Source organism: Xyrauchen texanus, chromosome 38, assembly GCF_025860055.1.
Source record: "Xyrauchen texanus isolate HMW12.3.18 chromosome 38, RBS_HiC_50CHRs, whole genome shotgun sequence".
NCBI classification, from domain to species: Eukaryota; Metazoa; Chordata; class Actinopteri; order Cypriniformes; family Catostomidae; genus Xyrauchen; species Xyrauchen texanus.
The window spans coordinates 17,325,876-17,351,047 of record NC_068313.1 but is presented as its reverse complement, the minus strand read 5'-3'; the positions used below and the strand labels follow the sequence as shown (position 1 = coordinate 17,351,047).

Sequence of the window (25,172 nt, the reverse complement as noted above, 5' to 3'; positions counted from 1 at the left end):
ACAAGTGCAATAAAGTGAAAATAAACCCCCCCAAAATTTAAAGAAAGTTGTAAATAAAAAATGTGTGTGTGTGTTTTCAGATACCGTATGTGAACAAAATCAAGGAATGTTATCCAATTGGATTTAGTATGTACATGATTAGTAAGAAAATGTCTGGGCAAAATGAACCTTATTTACATAGAAAGGAGTAATGAGTCAAATTAATATTTGAAATTCAAATATCTGTGGAATTTAAGATTAAAATAAACATTTGAATTCAAAAACTGTGCATTTGAATTTGAGAAGTTTGCCAAGCACTGACAATGACTTAGGAGGGAGGATTGCGTCTTGCTCTCTTATCAGTGTCTTGCAACATGAGCATATTAAAACTCGATGTCAGGAAGTTCAATTTCAAAAACTGCACTTTTTGTGTGCAGGTGTGTTCTTTGCAGTAAACGATAACCTGAATACAGTAACAGTGTTAGTTGGTTCACATTTATTCTTAGTACCCTCTTTTGGACTTAGGAGACAATGTGGATTTAAAACTTTGTTGATCAGTGATGTATTGTAGCTTTTCTAATAAAGAGACATGTTTGCGGTGAAAAGAATGCCAATGACTCATAGTGCAGTGCTATTTTGTCGCAATTAGCACCTGGTAAAACTGTAATGTGGGTGGTTTAGGCTCTGAAACTGTGCACATTAGTGGCACAACTGTTTAGTAAATTTGCCCAGGAGAGTTAAAAAAAAATGTTTCAAGCAACATAATTTCACTCTGCATTTGGAAAAACATGTAGACATCAGAGTGCACATGCAATGTTAAGATGTACTAGCTGAGTTTTCGGTTTGGAGGTATTGATTTTACAGCATTGTGTGTTTGTGATGTGTGCAAATTGCAAAACACCCGCGCTACAAGACTGCATCTCTCAGCAAGCGAGAGGGGAAGGCTGGTAATTGCTGCTCAGGGCAGAACTTTATCAAACCTCTCCATCTAAACACAAGGTGATGGAAGCTGGCAATCAACAGCAGCTCTCAACAGCATAATACCCGGACCTGAACAGCAAGCTCTGCAAACACAGACAAGCACTGTGTATCTGATACACTTCACCGCAAGCCTGCAACAGCTGATAATTAGAGGCTGCTTCAATCCCTCATGGTTTACATTCAAAATAGGAATCCATTACAGCTTGCAGGTGAAAAAGCAGAAAAGCAAAAGTCACCTTGCTCTATATTTATATCCACAGAGCTGAGAGGCATAACACATTACCAAAGAATGCTTTTCTCAAGCCTTTAAGGAATGTTCCAGGTTCAATACAAGTTAAGCTCAATCGACAGCATTTGTGGCATAATACTGATTATCCCCCCCACAAAAAAGAAAAGAAAATGAGTTTGACTCCTTTTCTTTAAAAAAAAAGCATCAATTGTGGTTACAGTGAGGTACTTACAATGGAAGTGAATGGAGTCAATATCTGGAGGGTTTAAATGCAGAAATGTGAAGCTTATAATCTTATAAAAGCACTTACATGAATTCTTCTGTTGAAACTCATGTATTATTTGAGCTGTAAAGTTGTTTAAATTGTAATTTTTACAGTCGTTTTATGGTTTTAGGGTTTGTTGACATTACATTGTCATGGAAATTAAGTTGTAAAATTGGCTTTAACTTTACACAGAAAGGGTTTTTATCACAATAAAATCATGTTTACACACATATCTTTTATGTCTTGTGATTATACTTTTATACTTAATATAAGTATTTTAACGTAAAAAAATTGGCCCCCATATATATATATATATTAGGGGTGTCAATTTAACATGTTCAATTAAGTGCGATTAATTTTATTAAAAATAATGCGTTAAATAAAATGTACGCAATTAATCGGACTGCCCCCGGATTTTAATAAGATTCCTGAGAAATGTAAAGTTGTAGTACCACTAATTGAAATTTCAGCTGTGTGGCAACGCGCAGTTTATACAGTGAAGAAAACAACCAGACAGCACAAAACAGACATTCATTATGTTCTTGCATTCAAAACACTTGAAGCATAAATTCGAACTAAGGGATCTCAAGATGTGTTCTAAGTATTAAGCTATATTTAACTTGACACAGTGACCTAAACATTTCATCTTTATGACGCAAGGCACCCAAGACACCACACAAGCATGTCTGACTCTTGTTGAAATTGACGGGTCCTTAAACAAGCCCTCATAATAAATCTCAAACAGATTGACAAATTCACTTGTGAAATGGATTGCTGTGAAATGTATGCCAATGATTGGATTATGTTCAATAATATGGTAGTAAACAATACATTGTATTCTAAAGATGCTTTTTGTATTGTCTTATCAATGATGAACTCTTCTGCCACAAGAATGTGTATATATATAATTTTTTAATATTTAAAGATAACTATGTATAATTATTTCATTATTATATATTGAATTATTTTTATATGACAGGCTTTCTCCGCATATATTTGTATATGCGATTAAATGCAATTATTTAATCGGGATATCATGTAATTAATTCGATTAAAAATTGTAATCGATTGACAGCCCTAATATATATATATATATATATATATATATATATATATATATATATATATATATATATATATACATACACACACACACACACACACACACACACACACACACACACACAGAGACATACACACTGGCGGCCAAAAGTTTGGAATAATGTACAGATTTTGTTCTTATGGAAATAAATTGGTATCTAGCTGTTAGTTTGTCCAGATACTCAGGTGACATTTCACCGCACACTTCCTGTAGCACTTGCCATAGATGTGGCTGTCTTGTTGGTCACTTCTTATGCACCTTAGAGTCTGGCTGATCCCACAAAAGCTCAGTGGAGTTAAGATCCATAACACTCTTTTCCAATTATCTGTTGTCTAATGTCTGTGTTTCTTTGCCCACTCAAACCTTTTGTTTTTGTTTTTCTATTAATATAGTGGCTTTTTCTTTGCAATTCTTCCCATAAGGCTGCATCCCTGAGTCTTCTCTTTACTGTTGTACATGAAACTGGTGTTGAGTAGGTAGAATTCAATGAAGCTGTCAGCTGAGGACATGTGAGGTGTCTATTTCTCAAACTAGAGACTCTGATTTACTTATCCTCTTGTTTAGTTGTACATCTGGCCTTCCACATCTCTTTCTGTCCTTGATAGAGCCAGTTGTCCTTTGTCTTTGAAGACTAGTGTACACCTTTGTATGAAATCTTCAGGTTTTTTTTTCAAGTGAAAGCTTTTTCTTTTTTGGCATTTTTGACCTAATATTTACATTAAGACATGCCAGTCTATTGCAGACTGTGGCAACTAAACAAACACAAAGACAATGTTAAGCTTCATTTAACGAATCAAACAGCTTTCAGCAGTGTTTGATATAATGGTTAGTGATTTTATAGAACCAAATTAGCAAATTAACATGATTACTCAAGGATAAGGTGTTGAGTGATGGCTGCTGGAAATGGGGCCTGTCTAGATTTGATAAAAAATTAGTTATTTCAAATAGTGATGGTGTTGTTTTTTTTACATCAGTGATGTCCTGACTGTACTTTGTGATCAGTTGAATGCCACTTCGGTGAATTTAAGTACCAATTTCCTTCCAAAACAGAAAAATCTGTACATTATTCCAGTGTGAGTGTGTGTGTGTATATATATATATATATATATATATATATATATATATATATATATATATATATATATATACACACACACACACGAATTGAACGAATTTCAGTTGAAATCAGAAATGTACATACACTTAGGTTGAAGTCATTAAAACTTATTTTTGGACCACTCCACAGATTTCAAATTAGCAAACTATAATTTTGGCAGGTTGTTTAGGACATCTACTTTGTGCATGACACAAGTCATTTTTCCAACAATTGTTTACAGACAGATTGTTTCATTTTTAATTGACTATATCACAATTCCAGTGGGTCAGAAGTTTACATACACTAAGTTAGCTGTGCCTTTAAGCAGCTTTGAAAATTCCAGAAAATGATGTCAAGCCTTTATACAATTAGTCAATTAGCTTCTGATAGGATGTGTACTGAATTGGAGGTGTAAATTTAGATGTGTTTTAAAACCTATCTTCAAACACAGTGCCTCTTTGATTGGCATCATTGCAAAATCAATAGAAATCAGCCAAGAAACCAGCAAAAAAAATTGTGGACGTCCACAAGTCTGGTTCATCCTCAGGAGCAATTTCCAAATGCCTGAAGGTACCAAGTTCATCTGTACAAACAACTGTAGACAAGTATAAACACCATGAGACCATGCAACATAATACAGAGGTGGGGGACTCGAGTCACATGACTTGACTCGAGTCTGACTCGAGTCACAATTTTCAGGACTTGTGACTTGCTTGATTAAAGTACGAAAATGACTTGACTTGACTTTGACTTGAGAACAAGTTACTTGAGACTTGACTTGACTTGAAGTGGAAGACTCGACAATGACTTGAACTTATAATAAACAAACAGCAATACAATTAATTAAAAAATATATATATTGTGACGACAGCATCACTATCGGCATCTGTGCCTTTAACGCTGCTCAATTCAAACCGCGCCAAACATGGCAGACAGTAGTCGAGCTCCACAAATTGTCTCGTTTGGCTATACAGACTTTGAACTGGACCGTACCTATAAAAAAGATTTGCCAGTTGCAAAATATGCAAGGCCTGAACATCCCACACGACAACCACAACGTCAAATTTCGTTCGACATATCAAGAAGAACCACAAGGAAAGGTAAGAAAGTAATCTCTTTATAGTCAGTTTCACTAAGATCTACGTTATAACGATTACTAATCTAATGAATTAATCTTTTCTGTTTGTCATAATTTGGCCTTGATGGCATATTATGTTTTTTTCTTATTAGAAATGTGACCATGGCATTATCATTATACTGTTACGTCTCGTAAATAGATGTAACTTATTGGGGAATTTGACTATAATAGTGGCGTAGCCTGAATTTTTTAATGTTGATTGGCATCTTAAAATGAGCGGGCAGCTCAATATTACATGTAGGTTATAATGTATGTACTAAATGTGCGCATTTTCAAGTTTGTGGACTGCGTGTGGAAACTATAAAGCATTGCACATAACGTTACTGCATGACAGGCTAACATGGAGGCGCCGATGTGATCACTAGCACGCGCCTAAACATTTCTAGGGTTGCCAACCGTTCCGTATAATACGGAATCGTTCCGTATTTGACACATAAAAGTCTTGTTCCATATTGAACTGATACGGAACGCACTTTGTTCCGTATTTTTGAGTATCAATTCAGTGCAAATCCATGACAGACACATAGCTTCTATTCTAATATATATGTCAGACAGACTATGAATGAACGAAGACCTGCTTTAATGCAAAATTGGGACTTGGCCCCTTGGCGGGCTCTGACCACGCCGCCATTGGATGTGCAGTTGCCGCAGCACAGCCTATGAGCGAGCCAGACGGCATAGATATATGCAGCATAGATATATACACGGCTGTGCAGCTGCAAATGCGTTTTACATATAGGCTTCAGTAAATCGAGGAAAAGGAGTTTCCGAAGACATTTGTTGGCTATGATAAGAAAAACTACTAAATTAAAAAAATATATTTTTTTGCACTTGAAAGAACATTCTAGAAGTCTAATTCTATTGAATAAGTTCGCACAAGGCTACAGAAAACTGTTGTGGTTGGCAACCCTATGTTTAACGTTACACCTGGCCACTTCATGCGTTTTCTCAGATCGGATAGCTGATTCTGATTTATCAAAACGATTCCATTTACACTTGGTCACATAAATGTGGTTTTTCAAATTGATTTTCCTTAAATTACATTATTTTTAAAAATGTAAAGAATGTTTGTGCATACGAAAATAAATTTGTTTTAATGTTTACAGGTAATGTTAATGTCTGAACGTTTTGTGTAAACAACACAATTTAATTGTATTTTCAGATATTAATGTAGCACAGATATGCATATGATTAATATGTAGCAAATGTATAATAAATAAGATACATAATATATGTATACAAGTTCATCTTTTCTGTGCAAAAATAAATATGTATCGAAAAAATTTACCTCTTCATTTTAGTAGTGTGACTTGACTTTACTTGAAACTTATCAGGACTTGACTTGACTTGCTTAGGGTGAACCCTTGACTTGACTTGACTTGCTTGATTTATCTGAACTGCGACTTGAGACTTGACTCGAGACTTGATGGTTAAGACTTGAGACTTGCTTGGACTTGACCATGTGTGACTTGTCCCCACCTCTGACATCATACCGCTCAGGAAGGAGACACATTCTGTCTCCTAGAGATGAGTGTAGTTTGGTGCGAAAAGTGCAAATCAATCCCAGAACAACAGCAAAGCACCTTGTGAAGATGCTGGATGAAACCGGTAGAAAGGTATCTATGTCCACTGTAAAACAAGACCAATATTGACATAACCTGAAAGGCTGCTAAGCAAGGAAGAAGCCACTGCTCCAAAACCACCTTAAAAAAAGCCAAATGCACATAGGGAAAAATGTCTTATTTTTTGCAGACATTTCCTCTGGTCTGATGAAACAAATATGGAACTGTTTGGCCATAATGACCATCGTTATATTTGGAGGAAAAAAGGTGAGGCTTGCAAGCCAAAGAACACCATCCCAACCGTGAAGCACGGGGGTGGCAGCATCATGTTGTGAGGGTGGAGGGACTGGTGCACTTCACAAAATAGATGTGCGAGCAAGGAGGCCTACAACCCTGACTCAGTTACAAAAGTTCTGTCTGGAGGAATGGGCCAAAATTCCAGCAACTTATTCTGAGATGCTTGTGGAAGGCAACCCAAAAACGTTTGACCCAAGGTAAAACAATTTAAAGGCAATGCTACCAAATACTAATAAAGTGTATGTAAACTTCTTACCCACTGGGAATGTGATGAAAGAAATAAAAGCTAAAATAAATAATTCTCTCTACAATTATTCTGACATTTCACATTGTTTAAATTAAGTAGTGATCCTAACTGACCTAAGAGGGAATGTTTTCTACGATTAAATGTCAGGAATTGTGAAAAACTGAGTTTAAATGTATTTGGCTAAGGTGTATGTAAGCTTCTGACTTCAAATGTATATTAATATATATGTATGTATATATATATATATATATATATATATATATATATATATATATTCATTCATTTTTTCATTCATTCAAAATTACTTTCGATCTGTTTCCATCATTTTGCGATTGTCCAAGACAGAGATGGATTACATCGACGCTCGTTTGCTCTTCCTTGCATTTCCGGATGTCATCCTCAAATTTTGCCTTCGGAATTTCTCAAGCTTTATTCAACAACCCTAATATTGAGACCTGAATTTCACGGCCTGAAATACATCACTTGAATAATAAAAACTTTACAACCGTAATTTTTTTTGTTGAATGCACACAAAATATTTTCAAATATTTAAAATTAACAGCAAAATTTTTTGCTAACATCAAATTACACTCTTTTTTCAAAGATCTTGAATTAGGTGGCTTTTTCAAATTCAAGATCTGGTGATATAATTCTGACACCATGTTTCCCTATTCGATTATGATTCATAAGCTCTCAATTCTATTTGATTTCAATTCAATTTCAGTACATTGGGGTATAATTTGGGTATAATAAGTATATAATTAAAACATTTCTTATATATGAAAATATTCTCTTTCTAATCTTCTAACGTTATGAAAATAATAATTTAAAAATGTTTACTTAAGTAGTTTTTCCTTTTGGTCACATTTTAGAGCATCTATAGCATTTTCGATTGCGTTGCGCATAGAGTAAAAGATTGATATTGGGTTTGTTCAAATCAGTGGTGTTTGGTGGACTTTTTAAATGAGGAGGTAGAGTGCCATCTTCGGGTTGTTGTTTTGTTTTTCAGTTAAATGGTCATTCATATTTTAGTACCATTTGACATTTACATACGGTAGTTTACAGGTTAAACATACAGCAATTCCATATATCACAATTAGGGATGTGCCCGAAGCCAAATACCTTATTCAGAAAGGCACGGATCATGACTTCAAAATGAATAACGTCTGCCTCCCTTTCAGACTTTATCCGCTAGTGTCACTGTTTGACAGTGTTACCTTACATTTTGTGATATTTAATTAAATTTATGTTTTTTTCACACTGTCTTCCTTGCCTCCTTGCAGAAAACAAATAAAGATTATGATTATTCAGAAAATATATATTTTTACACAGCCCTTGGCATATATAATTGAAAACGTTGGATTTTGCGTGATTTAGCATCCAAACCAATATGTGTCAGTATCAAGACCTCCATTGTGTCAGCCCTTCAAAGTAGCTTCCCCAACACCCAATGCAAATTTATACGGTTTGAGCTATCAGACACCTTCAAACCCTCACAACATTTACAGAGACTAAAAAAAGCATTTCAATTTTCCCTACCCCGATTTGTAGAGACTCAGCCCCACGTGTCCCAGTCAAAGAGCAATAAATAGCCATGGAAAAAAAACACATTTTGCCAATCCTCCTGAGTTGTAAATGTTAGGGATGATAAAGCATGGTCCACTCGATGAAGTAACATTCGCTGGCAGACACGCTGGGAGTCTTTGTGAGACACAGAGGTGTTGTACCACCATAATCTGCAGGCATGCCTAACGTTAAACATCCGTGAAGCCAGGTTTCATGCTCCCACAATCATGCCAAACAAAATTACGAGAAAAAATACTAGCAGGAAAAGCTGTCAGAAACTGAAAAGGCTTAAAAGAAAGGGTTTTAGCTTGTAGGAAACAAATAAACAGTTCTTATTCTTGACAACACATACTGTACAGTGAAAGTCTGCTGAATTTGTTTTTTTTTTTTTAAATGCTTTGAAACTCTATAACAGTCAGTGGTCGTTTTTTTTAAGTAATTCAAGGGAGATGGTGGTGTTCCAATACTATGGGCCATTGACAAATAAGATTGTACATGGTCCAATTTGTGTCCAATTTGGTTACATACATGTTTGAAAAACTGTATGGGGGGGTGTTATCCTGACTACAGTACTTTTAGCCCTGACTACAGTACTTTTGCAAGCAAACATTTTCTTAATCTGTATTTTTCATGTTTTCCATTAAAATTTCTCAACATCATTCAAAGAAGAACAGAAATGACTGCAAATTAAGCAAAACTGCAGAAATATCAATGCTTATTTTGAGAGAGCACAGTAGCTATATCTTGAATTGCTTATATATATATATATATATATATATATATATATATATATATAATTCAAATGGCAAAAAAAAATATTTTGTGTGTGTTAAGGTTAAATCTAACAAAAGTTTGTTAGGCTTATGTTTAAAACAAGAAAAAAAATATGTTTTAGTATATTGTAAATGTTTTGTTTCTTAGGTATAGTAAATGTATCTTTAAAACTAAACAAAATACTGATTAAGAAAATTATTGTTTGCAGTGTATTTTTGGAAAGCACCATTTAGAAGAAACAATACAAGTGTCCAGGAAGAGCTCATCCTCCCTCATACTGCACACTCTTAAAAATAAAGGTTCCAGGTTCAGAACCAAAATTTATGTTCAACAAAGAACTTCTTAATCTTCTTCAGAAAACCATGGACAATTTCCTTAAAGAAGCCAACCCAGTAAAACTAATATGCTTAGCTAAAGAACTTATGCAAGACCCACTTTTTATCTCCAAATAATTGTATAGCCACCTCAAGAACCCTATGCATTAGTCATTGTTCTTGATATGAAAAGCATTCTTTGCTAAACCTAATTTATTGCAAAGAACGATTGAAAAACCTTTTTGGTGACAGATGCATGTTCATGTGCAACAAATGCATTAAGCAGACAGAAGCAACATGACCCATGCTATGATGTTGTAGTTGCATGTCTACAATATAACCACAAGCAAGCCAAAATTAAATTGGCTAAAAGATTGATTGCGATTCAACTCATTAATTTAACATTTAAGGGTGTGTCAGCCATTATAGCCTGGTTTAGTTCTGCCCCATAACCCATCAAGGTGCCCATCCTTCACTCCCTGGGTGGCTTTACAACTTGAATTTACATTTACAAACAAGCACTGATAAGTCTGACCTCATCAACAGCAAACAGGCTACCAAAGCCTAATATATCTGTTCCATAGCATTATATAATTATATCATTGCAATACATTTGTCTGTTGTTCTCTATGTATTTTATAACATTAGGTAAAATGGCCCATTTTCAGGCAGTGCAGAGGGCATCTGTGTCCGTAAAACTCCAAAACAACAGCTTCCAACCTCATCAGTCCTCATGGAATAAACTGCTGGTCTGCTCCAATCTCATCACAACACTCCCATAATGCAAGATGCCAGCCACTTCTTAGCCCTGGTCAAATGAACACGAGCACCATTCTCCTCTTTTAAAGAGAGACATGATCCAATCTTAAGTGTCTATATTGCCTATACAAAGAAATATGTAGTGTCTCAAAACCTACTGAGCTGCCTAACTACCCTGCTGAAAAACAAACAAAAAACATGTTAAAGCAGAATAAGTTGTGATCTTAATTGGTCTAGCTGGTCTCCCAGCCTGGCAAAGCTGGTGCTCATCTAGTTTCGCTGGGAGGGCAGCTTGTATTACAGGTTGACCTACGGTAGAGTGCCCAAAACCCCTCTAAAACACCCCTCTAAAACTCTTTTTCCAACTGGGTATACTGTATATGCTTAAGATACCCAAAAATGGTGGCTAGGTAATCAGCTCACTAGGTTTTGAGACACCTGGGTTTTTGAAAAAGTTCACTGTTCACATTACTGAAATTTACAAGTATATTTTTCACTATATACTGTAATTGGCTGGGACACATAGTGAAGATTCATAACTTTGGAATGCTCTACTGGTTGAGAGTGACCTGAATCCTCTGATGTAATTAATGCATGTGAAGTTTCATGATAATAGCATATCTTTCATTCTCAAAGTCCAGAACAGGTCCCATGGGTAATATATATATTTTCCTGACATGAAAACTTCCCATGGTTGAAACACATAAAAAGGTACTGTGGGAACTTTTTTTTTTTTTTACAAATTTTAAATTATATTAGGATTATTAACTATTAGACACTTACAAATACAAGGTTAGACTTAATAATTCAGGTCATTTCAGAAAAACTCAGCTTCTCCACTTAAAATAATCATTCTCATTTGCAAGTTCAATAATGGCTGCTTACCAAAATGTTGATGTGAAACTGCCTAAACAGACCATGGAACACAGTGAGTGATGTACACATAAACCTGTCCAACAACTGTTTAGACAGCACCCTAGTAACAGCCAGAGGATTTGTTGTGCAACTGGAAATGGAAATTGCCACTATGTTCAATGACTTTACATTCTCAACTATAAATTTACAGAAAGGCTGTAAATTTGAAATACTGTCTACCAATCAGGGTCAGAAATTAGACAGGGTAAATGAAAACAACAAAAATGCCCTAGTTATTTAAAATATAGGGTCAACATACACCAACATCCTGAATTCTTCTGGTTTTTATCTGGCTAATTTACAGTTCCCCAACAAACGCCAACTACTCAGTTGTTGGGTTTTGTTGGATCATTGCATTGACCCTGATGGTGTATGTTGTGGCAGTGTGAACTATTTACCAACATTTTAAATTCATCAGGCAACATCAGAATCTTTAAAGTGTTTGTATTTTTTTAAGGCAGTGTGCAAAGTTTCCCAACATTCAAAATTCACTATGCAACTTCAGAATTTTTAAAGAGTTGGTGTTGGTTGGGGCATTGTGAAATGTTTCACAACATTCTGAATTCAACAGTCAATTTAAAATGTCTGAAGTGTTGGTGTTGACACAGTTTGTCACCTTTCAGTTCCTAAGACATTTATGTTGACACCTTCTAGGACTCTTAGTTTGAAAGTTTACCTTGTCTGTGTTAATTATTTAATGATTGTCTCCCATCATTGTTTCACAGGTGTTTGCCATCTACCTCAGTTAGTCTTTGTATATATTTTCCCTAATGTTCTCTTGTTCTTTGTTAGTTCTTATTTCCTTGTATGTTCCTGCGATTGTTGGTCTTTAAGTATTAATGTTAATATTTGGTTCTTTACTCCATATTGTTTGTATCACCATTAAAAAGCCTGCGTGTACATCCATCATCTCCCATCTCTACAATATTGTTACAGGTGTTGTTGCAGGGGCATCGGACCCGGAATAGTGGAACTGAGTATAAGGAGCCCTCACTGGAGGGGGGCCCACAGAAAGGCTTTACGTCAATGTAGCTACTTAGGCAAATATTTGTTAGATATCAATGTAGACAGGGTCCAAAATTAACACTCGACATGCAGCAAATGCGAGGAAAATTTGATGGAAATATTCAGCAGATGACCAGTAACATTATAAGCAGCTGCAACATTAAAAGTTTTACATTGAACATAAGGACGATAATCTGACCCTTTCTAAATAAAGTGACATGCACAAATCAAATAAAACTGTCTCTTAACATTTGCCATCTATAACATCTTGTTCCTCAGTGAAAAAATGAAACATTAGATGTTAATGTTGCATAAATGTTTATTTTTTCTCCAGAACTTAGTTAAACTCGCATTAAGCCACAAAACATTTGTGAGAAACAACACACTGGGGAAAAAAACCGCTAAATAATTCCACTGTCCTAGTGACAAAACATACATTTAAATACAAATTATACTAAATTCTGTTTCATGGATAAGATTTTATAAGCATTTTATAATATATTAATTAGTTTGTATATTAATTAAATATTTTGTTACTTTTGGACTGTGTAAATGGCAGTTAACAAGGCAAGAGTTGCTAAAACATACAGTACAATAAACATGTATAAATTATTTTGTTAGGAGGCATTTTCTTTTTTGGCAGAGGCTATTTGCGCTCCTAATGAAATATTAACTTACAGTGTATATACAGCATAGGGGCGTCATTGCTGCATGTTTCTTTGGTTTATTTAGAGAAGTACCAACACCAACTACTACCCCTAACCTTCCCTTACAAAAATTAACCATGGTTTCACTAAAGTGACCATAGTATCACCATGGTATTTTGTAGTAAAATCCTAGTAACCACAAAATCAAACATGATTACTATATTAATACCATATTACAATAGTAAAACCATGATTAATTGCACTAAAACTATGGCTTCCACCACAAAACATGGTTACTACCATATTACCATATTTCAGTCAAGCCAACTCTCTGAAAGATTTAACAAATGAATTTGGCTATGACATATTAATAGGAGATTGGTCTTGGTGGACTGGATCTGCTAACGCTGCTGCTGCTGCAGAGCAAGTACTGAGACTTGCTACTGCTAGAAAATATGCTTACATACTGAGTTAGCATGTGGACATGCTGCTGCTGCACAATTAGACAATACCCAAGCATGTGTCACATGATGTTGCACAACTAGACATAACAAACAATCACCCATGTAGCAGATATAGGCAGGTACAAGCAAGGTGGAGGTGGGTTTCAGAGAGAGAAAAAAAAACCTCTGTATGCAGAGAAACCAGCTTAGCTGTAAAACCGAACCTTTTAAATGCTAGGTTGCACTGAAACGGTCACTCCCTAAAAAAATCCCACAATGCACTGTAAAAACCATGGAGCTTCATTGCTCACTATGTTCCCTTAACATAAACATCATCCTGTCTTCTGAAGTCTCTCAAGTCAATAGAAGACGAGCACAAGTGTAAAATTATGAAGTCCAAGCCTTATTTTCTCTAAAAAAAGGGACGCTGTTTGTAATTAATTTAAGTCATAATTACCATGAAAGGGAAAAAATCTTTTAAATATTTGAGTTGTTAAAAGAAGTTTTAAAATACACTCTTTTATATTTGTATTTCTTTATTTAATGTAACTTATCTTCCATAATAACACTGTACATTTGAATACCTTCAACAAAATGAAAAATAGTGTCATTTATACAGGGTAGCTGTTGATTAATAACAGCTGTGCTTCAATGCGCAAGCTCATTGACGTGTTGTAGGTGATTGAGTCATAAGTGTACCAATGTTCAGAGGATGAACACCCTTGTCGGTGCCTGACTTTTGTGCTCACGATATAATGATAAAATGACATAGTGAGCTAGGGAGCTAACTGAGTTAAGTTGATTGGCTATCCGATTACAAGTCAGGACCAATCAGCTAACGCCATGCATTATATATATATATATATATATATATATATATATATATATATATATATATATATATATATATAAATAAATATGAAGGGTTATCGATTTAACGCGTTAATTCAGGGTGATTCATTTTATTAAAAATAATAAGCAATTAATCGCAATGTCCGCGGACCATAATAAAGAAGATTCCTGAGAAATTCTAGATTTTAGTACCCCCTGTTTACTCCAAAGGGCAGTAAGTGAATCTTCAGCTGTATGGCAATGCACAGTTTATACAGTGAACAAAACAAACTTCATCAGGCAGCACATTGAGCACAACACAAACACGCGTTATGTTCACTTGATGGAGTGCAAATTCGAGCTAAGGGATCTCAATATATGTTCTAAGTATTAAACGTCATGGCTACTCTTGTAACCTCCGTTCCCCGAGGAAAGGAACGAAACATTGTGTCAAATGAAGTGACACAAGGGGTCTTCCTGGGACGCCAAACGTTCCTCTGAACTTGAGAAAAGGCCAATGTCAAGTTGGCAGACAGAATTTGCATGTCCTGCCCCGGACATACGGGTATTAATGGAAGCGGGGCAGCGAGTGCCAGTCAGGATTTTGCACCGAGGAGCCGAAAATAAGGTACGGATGTTTACAGTGGTAGGTCTAGTCCTGTGGTAGGAGGGACAAGTCTTGTTCCTTCCCTCAGGGAACTGAGGTTACAACAGTAACCATGACATTCCCCTTCTGTCACTCACTCAACGTTGTGTCGAATGAAGTTACACAAGAGGTCCCATATAAAAACGCCATGCACTGACTGTGTTACGTGAACTGTCCAGACAGGTGCAAGCAGGCTACTGCGTGCTAGAGGCACCTGTGTCGGCTGAACGTAGCCCTCCCCATCGCCCCCAAAGAGATGTCACATACAAACCTTAGGTTCCCCACACCCCTGAGGGGGGAACAGGTGCTACATGACTAGCATGGGAGCAAGCCCGGCAGCCGCGGCCTTCTCTCTCAATATGTCTCTCGCATAGGACGTGAAGCGTCTGGGGCTATCTTAACCCTATGAAATGCATCGGGGAAGGCGGCCTTTCCAGGTCCTATTCTTTCAGGGGGAAAAGACACTGCGGAGACCACATCCTGCAAAGTCTAGGGGGTACCTCCCCCATGTGGCAAATACACCACGCCATTTCCCACGAGGAAACTGTACGTGGGAAATGGCGTGGTGGTAGGTCCAGCCTAACAAGGGGGTAGCTACAAGCACTGCAACCGGGGCAGCGAGGGACCAAGAGACACGTGGGTCCGCTGACAGGGGGACTGTACCGCAGGGAATACATCATGGGGAGTTTGCCTTAAAAGGGAACTAAGCCCGTGGAGCCCGACCCCAGTACAGAGCACCTATATATATATTGAATTATTGTTATATGAGGGGCTTTCTCAGCAAATATTTGTATATGCGATTAAATGCAATTAATTGTGATTAATTAATCAGGACACCATGTAATTAATTCGATTAAAAAATGTTGTCGACTGGCAGCACCAATATATATATATATAAATATATATATATGTATGTAAAAAAAACTATTTTAAAACCACCACAAACCCAAATTTTTTTGGGGACCCTAAAATAGGTCTGTGCTGGTGGCAAAACGTTTGGTGCTACACCCCTGTTTTGTTGGGGCAGTGTGAGATGTTTTCTAACATTCTTTATTTGCTGGGAAACTTTAAAATATTTGAAGCGCTGGCATTTTTGGAGGCAGTGTGAAATGTTTCAACATTATAAATTCATCCGCCAACTTTAGAAGGTTTGAAAGGTTGGTGTTGGTCTAGTTATGGTTTAAGACACTCTTGTGACTATTCCAATTAACTGATTCAACTTAAGAATTTGGCATAAATGGACAACATGCTTGCATATATATATATATATATATATATATATATATATATATATATATATATATATATATATATATAAACATTCCCTTATAAAGATATATGATGAAAAAAGGCATGCCCTTAAAAAAATACACTTACAAACAAAAAGAAAAAGACACCGGCCCCTATGGAAATTTTCTGAATTGCCTTTGTCTGAAATGCATGGGCACTAAAGAATTACTGATTCATTGACTTCAAGTGTGGGGGCGTGCAAGTGCAATTGTGAACCTCTGCATTGTGAAGTAGCCATTTGAAATAGATTACATGTCTGAACTAAGCTAATTTGTATGACTAGAAAAGCCTCTTTTATGGTTCTTTCCTTACAAAACATTTCCTCAAAGTCATTGGATTTTTTGATCGGTTAACCTTCACCTCTCCATATTGCACTTTGAGTAACTCAGCAACCATTATAATAATATAACAATAATCTTCTGGAGAACTCAACAAGCTTGACACACAGGAACTCAATGTGGAGGAGAGAGTCTTCATAAAGGTGGGTAAATGAGCCACGTTTATCCAGCCTTTGTTTGATAGTTGCCTGAAATTCACCCTGATTCTCATAAAAACGAATGGATTGATAAAACTAAAACATCAATAATTGAGAGATTGAAAAAACAAACAAAATATAGTAGAGTGATTCTTAGGATTTCATAACAAAGAATAATTTGAGGCTGAAAAACATGCAGACTGGAAAACAACGTGCAAAGAAAGAAAAATTAGCAGTCAGAACATGCTGAGAAATGATCCAGAGAAGAGGAAGAGCAGTACCTGATATGGTCTGAGTGGCTCCTGAGCAAGCGTAAGGAGAAAAGGCAGGACACATACAAAATTGTTAAAGCAGAAAACTTTAACTTCTTCAGATACTTTGCATGCATCAGATTTCATTCAGCTCTGAATTATGTATTTTTTCCCCAATTTGGAATGCCCAATTCCCACTGTGTAGTAGGACCTTGTGGTGGCACGGTTACTCACCTCAATCCGGACAGTCAATCTGCACATCTAATTACATGGCTCATTGTGCATGACACAGCGGAGACTCCGAATGTGGAGGCTCATGCTACTCTCCGTTATCCACGCACAACTTACCACGCACCCTATCGAGAGTGAGAACCACTACTTGTGACCACGAGGAGGTTACCCCATGTGACTCTATGCTCCCTAGCAACTGGGCCAATTTGGCTGATTAGGAGACCTAGCTGGAGTCACTCAGCACACCCTGGATTTGAACTCACGACTCCAGGGGTGGTAGTCAACATCAATGCTCGCTGAGCTACCCAGGCCCCCAGGTCTGAACTTTTTTTTTATTCCTGCATAAGTAAGATGACAAGACACTGCTGGGTGAGATCACATAATTCTTTCTTTCCTGTATTAGCTTTTCCTTCAAGGGATGTGTTAGAATGTCCGTTTTTGATGGCAAACTGCCTTTTAAAGTCTAATACACTAATTTAGAAGAAAGGGGACTGTTGAGTTTGTACTGCTGGACATCACAGGTAGAACCGAGAGACAAGAGAGAGTTTGATTCTTGGTGGGAAAAAGAGAACAGTACAATCCAATCTCAGTATAAATCCTTAAAACATATGTGTGCCACATAATATTAAAAGATAGTACAGGTCCTAAATGCTGATTAGTCAGTACAGTGTTCCAACTGTGCTAAAATCCATAATAAAGTGGCAGCTACAGTATGATACACCAGGATGTCCCATCCTATATCAATATTCCGTTTTGTCAGATACTCCAGCCTACCAGAATAGCACCTAATCAATTTGCTTAATTAGTACTTATATGCAAAGTTTACACTTACATTGTAATTTTAACATTTGGTTATACATAGATACAATACAATATCAACATATGGACAATTTTAAAACACAATTATACATGTATTAGAGACAAATAAATGCTCAAGAATCATAATAATGCATAATACTGTACTTTTTAAATACTACTTTCATTTCATTATCAACCAGCTGACTGTAAATTATCATGGCTTATTGCACGGCTTCTAACCAAATAAATAAATGGACATAATATATTGATTTGCATTGTAATTATGTACGAAGAAAGCAATCACTGAACAGCTGAAGTTCTCTGAGTTCTGATGGAGATTATTTTGTAAATAGAATTTTATATTTCAAATAATTTAATTAGATTACTTTTACAGATTATCTGTGATATATGTGGCACAAGCTATGGCACTGTAACGATCCCCGTGTTCTCTGTTTTCCGCTTCTGACACTTTCTGCACTCCATAGGTTCACTTCTGTCCCTTGTTTAGCTCCACTGTCTCTCTGTCGGCTTTCCCGCTCACTGTTCATTATTATCACCTGTCTTCGTTAATCTGTCATTGGTTTTGTTTGCTCATTGGTTCCTTTGCTCTCTGTCTGTGTATTTAAGCCCTGTCTGTTTGTTCTGTGGTTGTCGTTCGTTAATGTTAGTATAATGTTTCCGTGTATCAGTTCCGATGTCTGCTTAAACGCCCTCTGTCCGTGTTCCCTGTCAGTCTGTCTACTCGTTCATGGTTACCCTGTTGTCCGTCCAAGGTTCCCCTGCTGTTCTCGCGCTCCTACCTGTTTTCCCATCGTGGACTTTGCTTTGTTCTAGTGTTTGTTTATTTTGTCCTTTATCCCAATAAAACCCGCGTTTGGATCCGCACTCTTGTCTGTCTTCCCTCATCATTACAGAACGAACGACCACAATGGATCCAGCGGCTTTCTTCGTGGGACTGACGCATATGGAGCTAAACATCTGTGAGTTCTCCCATTTTTTCTCCTGCATGGCCGGCTACACCGGTTGGGATGACAACCTCCTGAAGACCGTCTACAGGATTGGGGTACCTACACACCGGTGTTGTGTTTTGCCAGAGATTGGAGACTACACCTGGCAGGAATACGTGAGTCTCGTCGTGGAGGAATTCGCTGCCGGGGAACCTCCTCTCTCGATCCCGGCTCCCGCCTCTGGGCTCTCTACGCCTGCCCCGGTCTGCGAGCCGGTGCCCACGCCTGCCCCGGCCTGCGAGCCGGTGCCCACGCCTGTCACTGTGAGCGAGCCCCCGCCTCTCGAACATCCTACGGCCCCACCTCTCGAGCCTCCTACGGCTCCGCCTCCCGAGCCTCCTATGGCTCTGCTCCCAGTGACTCCAGAGCTTTCTAGGGCTCCGCCTCTCGAGCCTCCCACAGCTCTGCTCCCAGAGACTACTGAGCCTCCTACGGCTCCGCCCCTAAAGGCCCCTATGGCGCCACCTTCCTCAGCTCCGCCTCCTGAGCCTTCCTCGGCTCCACCTCCTGAGCCTCCCTCGGCTCCACCTCCAGAGCCTTCCAGGCCTCCGCCTCTAGAGCCTCCTACGGCGCCACCTCCCTCAGCTCCACCTCCAGAGCCTTCCAGGCCTCCGCCTCTAGAGCCTCTACAGCCACCTCCCAGGCCTCCTAAACCTGTCCCTACCCAGTGGACGTCCCCCGGGCCACCTGACCCGGTTCCCTGCAAACACCCCCAGAGACTGCTTACCTGCCCTCTCGGCCTCCCGGGTCTATCTGTCTGCCCCTTGTGTCTCCATGGACTGCCTAGTTGCCCCAGTGAACTGTCTCATTTCCCTTTTCTCCTCCCTGGTCTGCCTGTCTGGCCCCTGTGCATCCATGGACTGCCTAGTTGCCCCAGTGTTCAGTCCCATCTCCCTTTTTTTCCCTGTGGTCTGCCTAATTGCCCCTTGTGCTTCCTGAATCCGTCTCTGTGTCTCTTGTACCTCCTTGATCTGTCCTTGTGTTCATTGTGTCCCGTTCTGTCTGTTTTTTCTTCCCCTCTTCTAGCTCCCCTCGCCTGTAATATTTTTGTCTTTTTGTATGTCAGTTTGTTGAGACCGTCTGGAATCCGGTCCCTTTGAGCGGGGGCTATGTAACGATCCCTGTGTTCTCTGTTTTCCGCTTCTGACACTTTCTGCACTCCATAGGTTCACTTCTGTCCCTTGTTTAGCTCCACTGTCTCTCTGTCGGCTTTCCCGCTCACTGTTCATTATTATCACCTGTCTTCGTTAATCTGTCATTGGTTTTGTTTGCTCATTGGTTCCTTTGCTCTCTGTCTGTGTATTTAAGCCCTGTCTGTTTGTTCTGTGGTTGTCGTTCGTTAATGTTAGTATAATGTTTCCGTGTATCAGTTCCGATGTCTGCTTAAACGCCCTCTGTCCATGTTCTCTGTCAGTCTGTCTACTCGTTCATGGTTACCCTGTTGTCCGTCCAAGGTACCCCTGCTGTTCTCGCGCTCCTGCCTGTTTTCCCATCGTGGACTTTGCTTTGTTCTAGTGTTTGTTTATTTTGTCCTTTATCCCAATAAAACCCGCGTTTGGATCCGCACTCTTGTCTGTCTTCCCTCATCATTACAGGCACATAGAAGCGCATCTTAAAAGGGAAGCCTTAGCCAAATCTGGATGACACAGAGCTGTCATGACTGAACTTGACAAAGCTGACAAAAGTTTTTACATTTAAGTCAAGGGAAAAGGCTTCAGCTGAACATATCAGAATGATGAGAAAAATTGTTGATTCATCTTGTCCCAAATATTGACTCCAAGAAAGGGTTAGGTAAGGCTACAAAATCTCCAAGTCCATTCACCAAGTTTCTCATCTCATAATCAATCTTTAATTTCAATGCAGATCTGAAGCTGCATCCGAATATCCATACTTCTCCATAGTATTTCAGAAACAGTATACCATTGGAGTAGTATGTCTGGTTCCTTAGTATTCATAACATCATTGGTCATGTGTCCCAGGATTATTTATGTCCTGAATCGATCCATTCTACTCGTATGCATACTTAAAGAACATACTGTTTTACCGGCCAAGAAGTGTGTCCTTCATTAAATACAGAACATTCTCTGACAGTGCGCTATTTCAGATGCAGGGCTTGTGTTTTAAAGCTACACTATGGAACTTTGTGCTCTCTAGCGCCATCAGCAGGTGAAATTTCAAAAAAAAATTATGTGAGCAGTGATTCAGCACTGCTCATCTGGCGGAGGAATCTTATTGTTTGAGGTTACCTGGACATTGCCTGTGATCATCAATTGGTGATTTTCACCAGCAGAGCCTTAGTCATAACATGCTGTTTTTATTTTGATATTATGTAATTAGTTTAAACATTAATAAAAGATATTACTTGCTTTGAGAATTATAAACACCATACTTTAATATGATTAACTGACTGAATACTGTTCACAAGTCTTTACCCAGTAATTTAAGGGGTAAACTTCTGGTGCACCGCATAATGTGACACAACAGCATGGTATTGATTCCTTTGAAGCTCTCCTACGGGTACAGAACCAACATAAGTGCCTCTGGTCAAAGTTTTTTAATTGAAACCTGTTTCGTAATAAAGAGTAGCGCCACTGTTACATTTGATGTGCCACATTAAAAAGTGATACAGACAGCACACTGGAGGTTAAGTCATTCACTGAATAGGTCACAAGGGTGTCTCATATAGCTTTCTATGCAGCTAAGTGCTTTTCACTCCTAAAATCCCACCAAAAGGTCAGTTTCAGGCTTCAGATAATGTTTTGACAACTCTACATGTTTTGCAGACATGGGACATTGATAGTCAGTACATAGATTCAGAATTGTATAATGCAATTTTTTTTTAATATGGTTGGCAGTTAGGATGCTGGCCATTACTTTTAATAAAAATAATTTATTCTTCATTTAACATTTTTTATTGATTCATAGACATATCGCAAAGAAAAAAACACAACATATATACATTGAATCACATATAACATTTAACCCCCACTATTGCCCCTTATTGACATAAGAGAGGGGGGCATCTTCAGGGAGAGATTTTAATAGGTAGTTACATTTTGGAATACAATTAATTTTAATAACATTAACCTTACCAATCATAGACAAATGTAATGAAGCCCACCTGCCCACATCACTCGAAAACCTTTTTAATAAGGGGTCAAAATTAACTAACTATATCAGACAAATTTGCTGGGAATAAAATGCCCAAATACTTAATGCCCTGTTTGGGCCACTGGAAGGCGCACGGCTGGAACCGTTACTGGGCGGAACATTGTCAGAGCCAAAGCTTTGGATTTATACCAATTGACTCTGTATCCTGAAAATTTTGAAAAGGAATTAATAATTTAATGGAGGCAGTGCATAGATTTAATGGAGTCCGAAACGAATAATAATATATAATCTGTGTAAAGCAAAAGCTTATTCGCCACACCTCCCACCACCACCCCTGGAAATTCATCTTCCCTTATTTTTGTGACTGTTCATTCGCCACTGACCACATAATATTGATGAAACGCCTAATGTTGTCAGAAGAGCTTTGGCCCCGAATAAACCCCACCTGATCTATATGTATAAGAGATGTCATAACTTTACTTAATCAGTAAGCCAGAATGTTTGTCAATATTTTTACGTCTAGCTGGATCAGGAAAATTGGACAGTAACACTTCCACTCACTTGGATCTTTGTCTTTTTTAAGAATCAGTCTGATCCGGGCTTTGGTCATGGTTGGCGAAAGCTATCCATTCTATAATGAATCAGTATATACTTCTAACAAAAGTGGAGAAAGTTCTGTAGCATAAGGTTAAAAACATTCAGCGGCAAAGCCATCTGGCCCGGAGCCTTGCCTGTAGGCAAGGCCTTAATTACCTCGCCAAGCTCCTCCAAGGTTATCTCAGAATCAAGAGAATGTTTTTGCTTATTCTACAATTTAGGGAGTTCTAATGGTTCCAAAAAGTTTCTAATATATTCATCAGTAGATGAAGACGTGGATCTATAGAGATCAAGATAAAATTCTTTAAAAGCATTATTAATATCAGTGGCTGAGATAAATATTTTACCACCAGCTGATTTCACTGAGGGAATGGTGGAAAAAGACCCTATCTGCTTTATATATCTAGTCAAATGCTTCCCTGCTTTGTCCCCTGACTTAAAATATGACTGTCTTGCCCTGAATAGCCAAAAATCCACCTTCTGCAAGAAAATAGTATTATATCTGTATTTCAATCGGGTCAATTCTCTGAGGCCATAAGATGACATTTGACGCTTCAGCTCTGCCTCAGCACTTTTAATATTCCCTTCCAACTCCAGGAGTTCTCGTTCTTTGGATTTCTGGATGAATGAGGCATACTATATGATCTGACCCCTAAGAATTGCCTGAAGTGCCTCCAAAGCCACACCCACAGAGGATACTGAGGACCAGTTGGTCTCCATATAGACATTGATTTCAGCCTTTAACATTTGTTGTAATTCAGGACTTTGCCTAAGGGATACATTAAAGCTCCAACTGTACGATTCTCCATATGTAGCAACACCTCTAAACACACCAGGGTGTGATCTGGGATAAAAAGTTTCCAATTGAACAATCAACAACTTGGATATATAAAAAAATATATATTCTAGAATATATCTTATGGACTGATGAAAAAAAATTATATTCCCTACCAGATGGGTTCAAAAGTCTCCAAATATCTGTAAGACCAAGATTTTTACACATCAACAACAACAACTTACATTTATATAGCGCTTTTCTCAAACTCAAAGTGCTTTACATCGTATAGGGGGAATCTCCTCAACCACCACCACATCCTGTGAAGCATCAATGTTGCTCTAGGGGCTTACACACTTTTGCTTCACAAAGATCAAGGGTTGATTCCATCAAAAGATTAAAGTATCCTTCCAATATTATATCATGATGGATTCCAGCGGCTGGCAACATCTATAAAAAAAGCCCTGATCATCAGCGTTAGGTGAGTAAATATTAGCCAAAATCTGAATTTCAGCCCCTTGAATTTCTGATAAAACAATAATGAATTCCTAATTTATCTTTAATCTGTTTGAGGCATTTGAATTGTAGATGCTTACTTATCAATGTAATGACTCTCCTGCTCTTACTTGAGCCAGCAATAAAGAAAATATGTCCATCCCATATCTTCCCAAATTGTACAGCGTCCTGCAGGGAAAGATGCATTTATTGAAGAAACACTATATCATATTTCTTATTCTTAAGAAAATAAATAACCTTCCTACTTTTAATGGGGTTCCCCAACCATGGCTGGATTGGTAATCTGGGATACCTAGCATTTTCCCAGTGTGCCGACGCACTTTTTGGCTGATCAGGGGCGGACTGGCCATCGGGAGAACCGGGCTGGCCACAAAAACGATAAGCTGAATTTAGCCGCCGCATTATGCAGATCGGGTCACAAAATGGTGCAGCGATATGGTTAAAAGGACAGTGATCCCTGTCCTTTTGTGCAAATTTTGACAAGACATCTAAATAAAAATCATTAAATAGTAATGATTAACTTTTTTATTGTAAACAAAAAAATTTATATCCTATGTAGTGCAGCTTGAATTTACTTACAAAACCAATTGCTCATTAGCAAAGTCCTTTGAGCCTTAAAATATCACTATTAGAACTTTTCCAAGTTACCAATTAGCTCATATGAGCTTATGTACATGCCATTACCCTGCAGAACACTTACATTTTTTATGTTATTAAGAATTCAGTAATAATCACAAGAAAAGTATGAATCTGTGCTTGCATCTCCTCTTATAAGACATCATTTGCCTTGAGAGAAGATTTGATTGCATTCCTAAACATTCGTTTTCAGGATTAGTGTTATTTTGAGGAAGATACCTAAAATTGAGCAAAGATGCCCAAGATCTTCATTTCAATGCTCACCATAAAATTCATAGATGTTTCAAGATTCTATGAGGAAAATTTACAGTGGATATAGTAATTGATGCACAGTATAAGTCTAATGAGTACTGTAAAAAGTCTTCCGGTTCCATCCAGCCACTGACTGTAGACATGCAGCGCTATAAATAGAGGATCCTTGTATCAATAAGCTCCTCAGCCTGACATGCATCAGGCAGGAGTTATGGCATGTCAGTAGGGCAGTGATTAGATGTCACTGCTGTCAGTCTTCTTCCAAGATATTGATGGGCAGATTTCAGCAGAAGCCTGTTTGATGCCATCCGAGTTAAGACAGCTGTATCGGTCAAAGAGAACGATTTTTAAAGCTGATTCCTTTAAAACACTGTACAACATTGGTTTTAATAATAATTTAAGAATAAACTCTGATATATTTTTGATGTTTTATTTTA

General features: G+C 37.8%; 1 protein-coding gene across 3 annotated transcripts in view; it reads right to left on the bottom strand.

Moving 5' to 3' along the window:
* The window catches only part of LOC127632205 (cell adhesion molecule 1-like), a 266,001-nt gene that overhangs the window by 79,976 nt on the left and 160,853 nt on the right, over positions 1 to 25,172 (bottom strand). For 2 of the 3 annotated variants that reach the window (XM_052110806.1, XM_052110808.1), the window contains exon 2: positions 16,843 to 16,863. The exons of the other annotated variant lie outside the window; for it this stretch is intronic. In XM_052110806.1, coding sequence (XP_051966766.1) covers positions 16,843 to 16,863 — 21 coding nt within the window. The remainder of the gene's footprint in view (positions 1 to 16,842; positions 16,864 to 25,172) is intronic. 3 annotated transcript variants of the gene reach the window in all.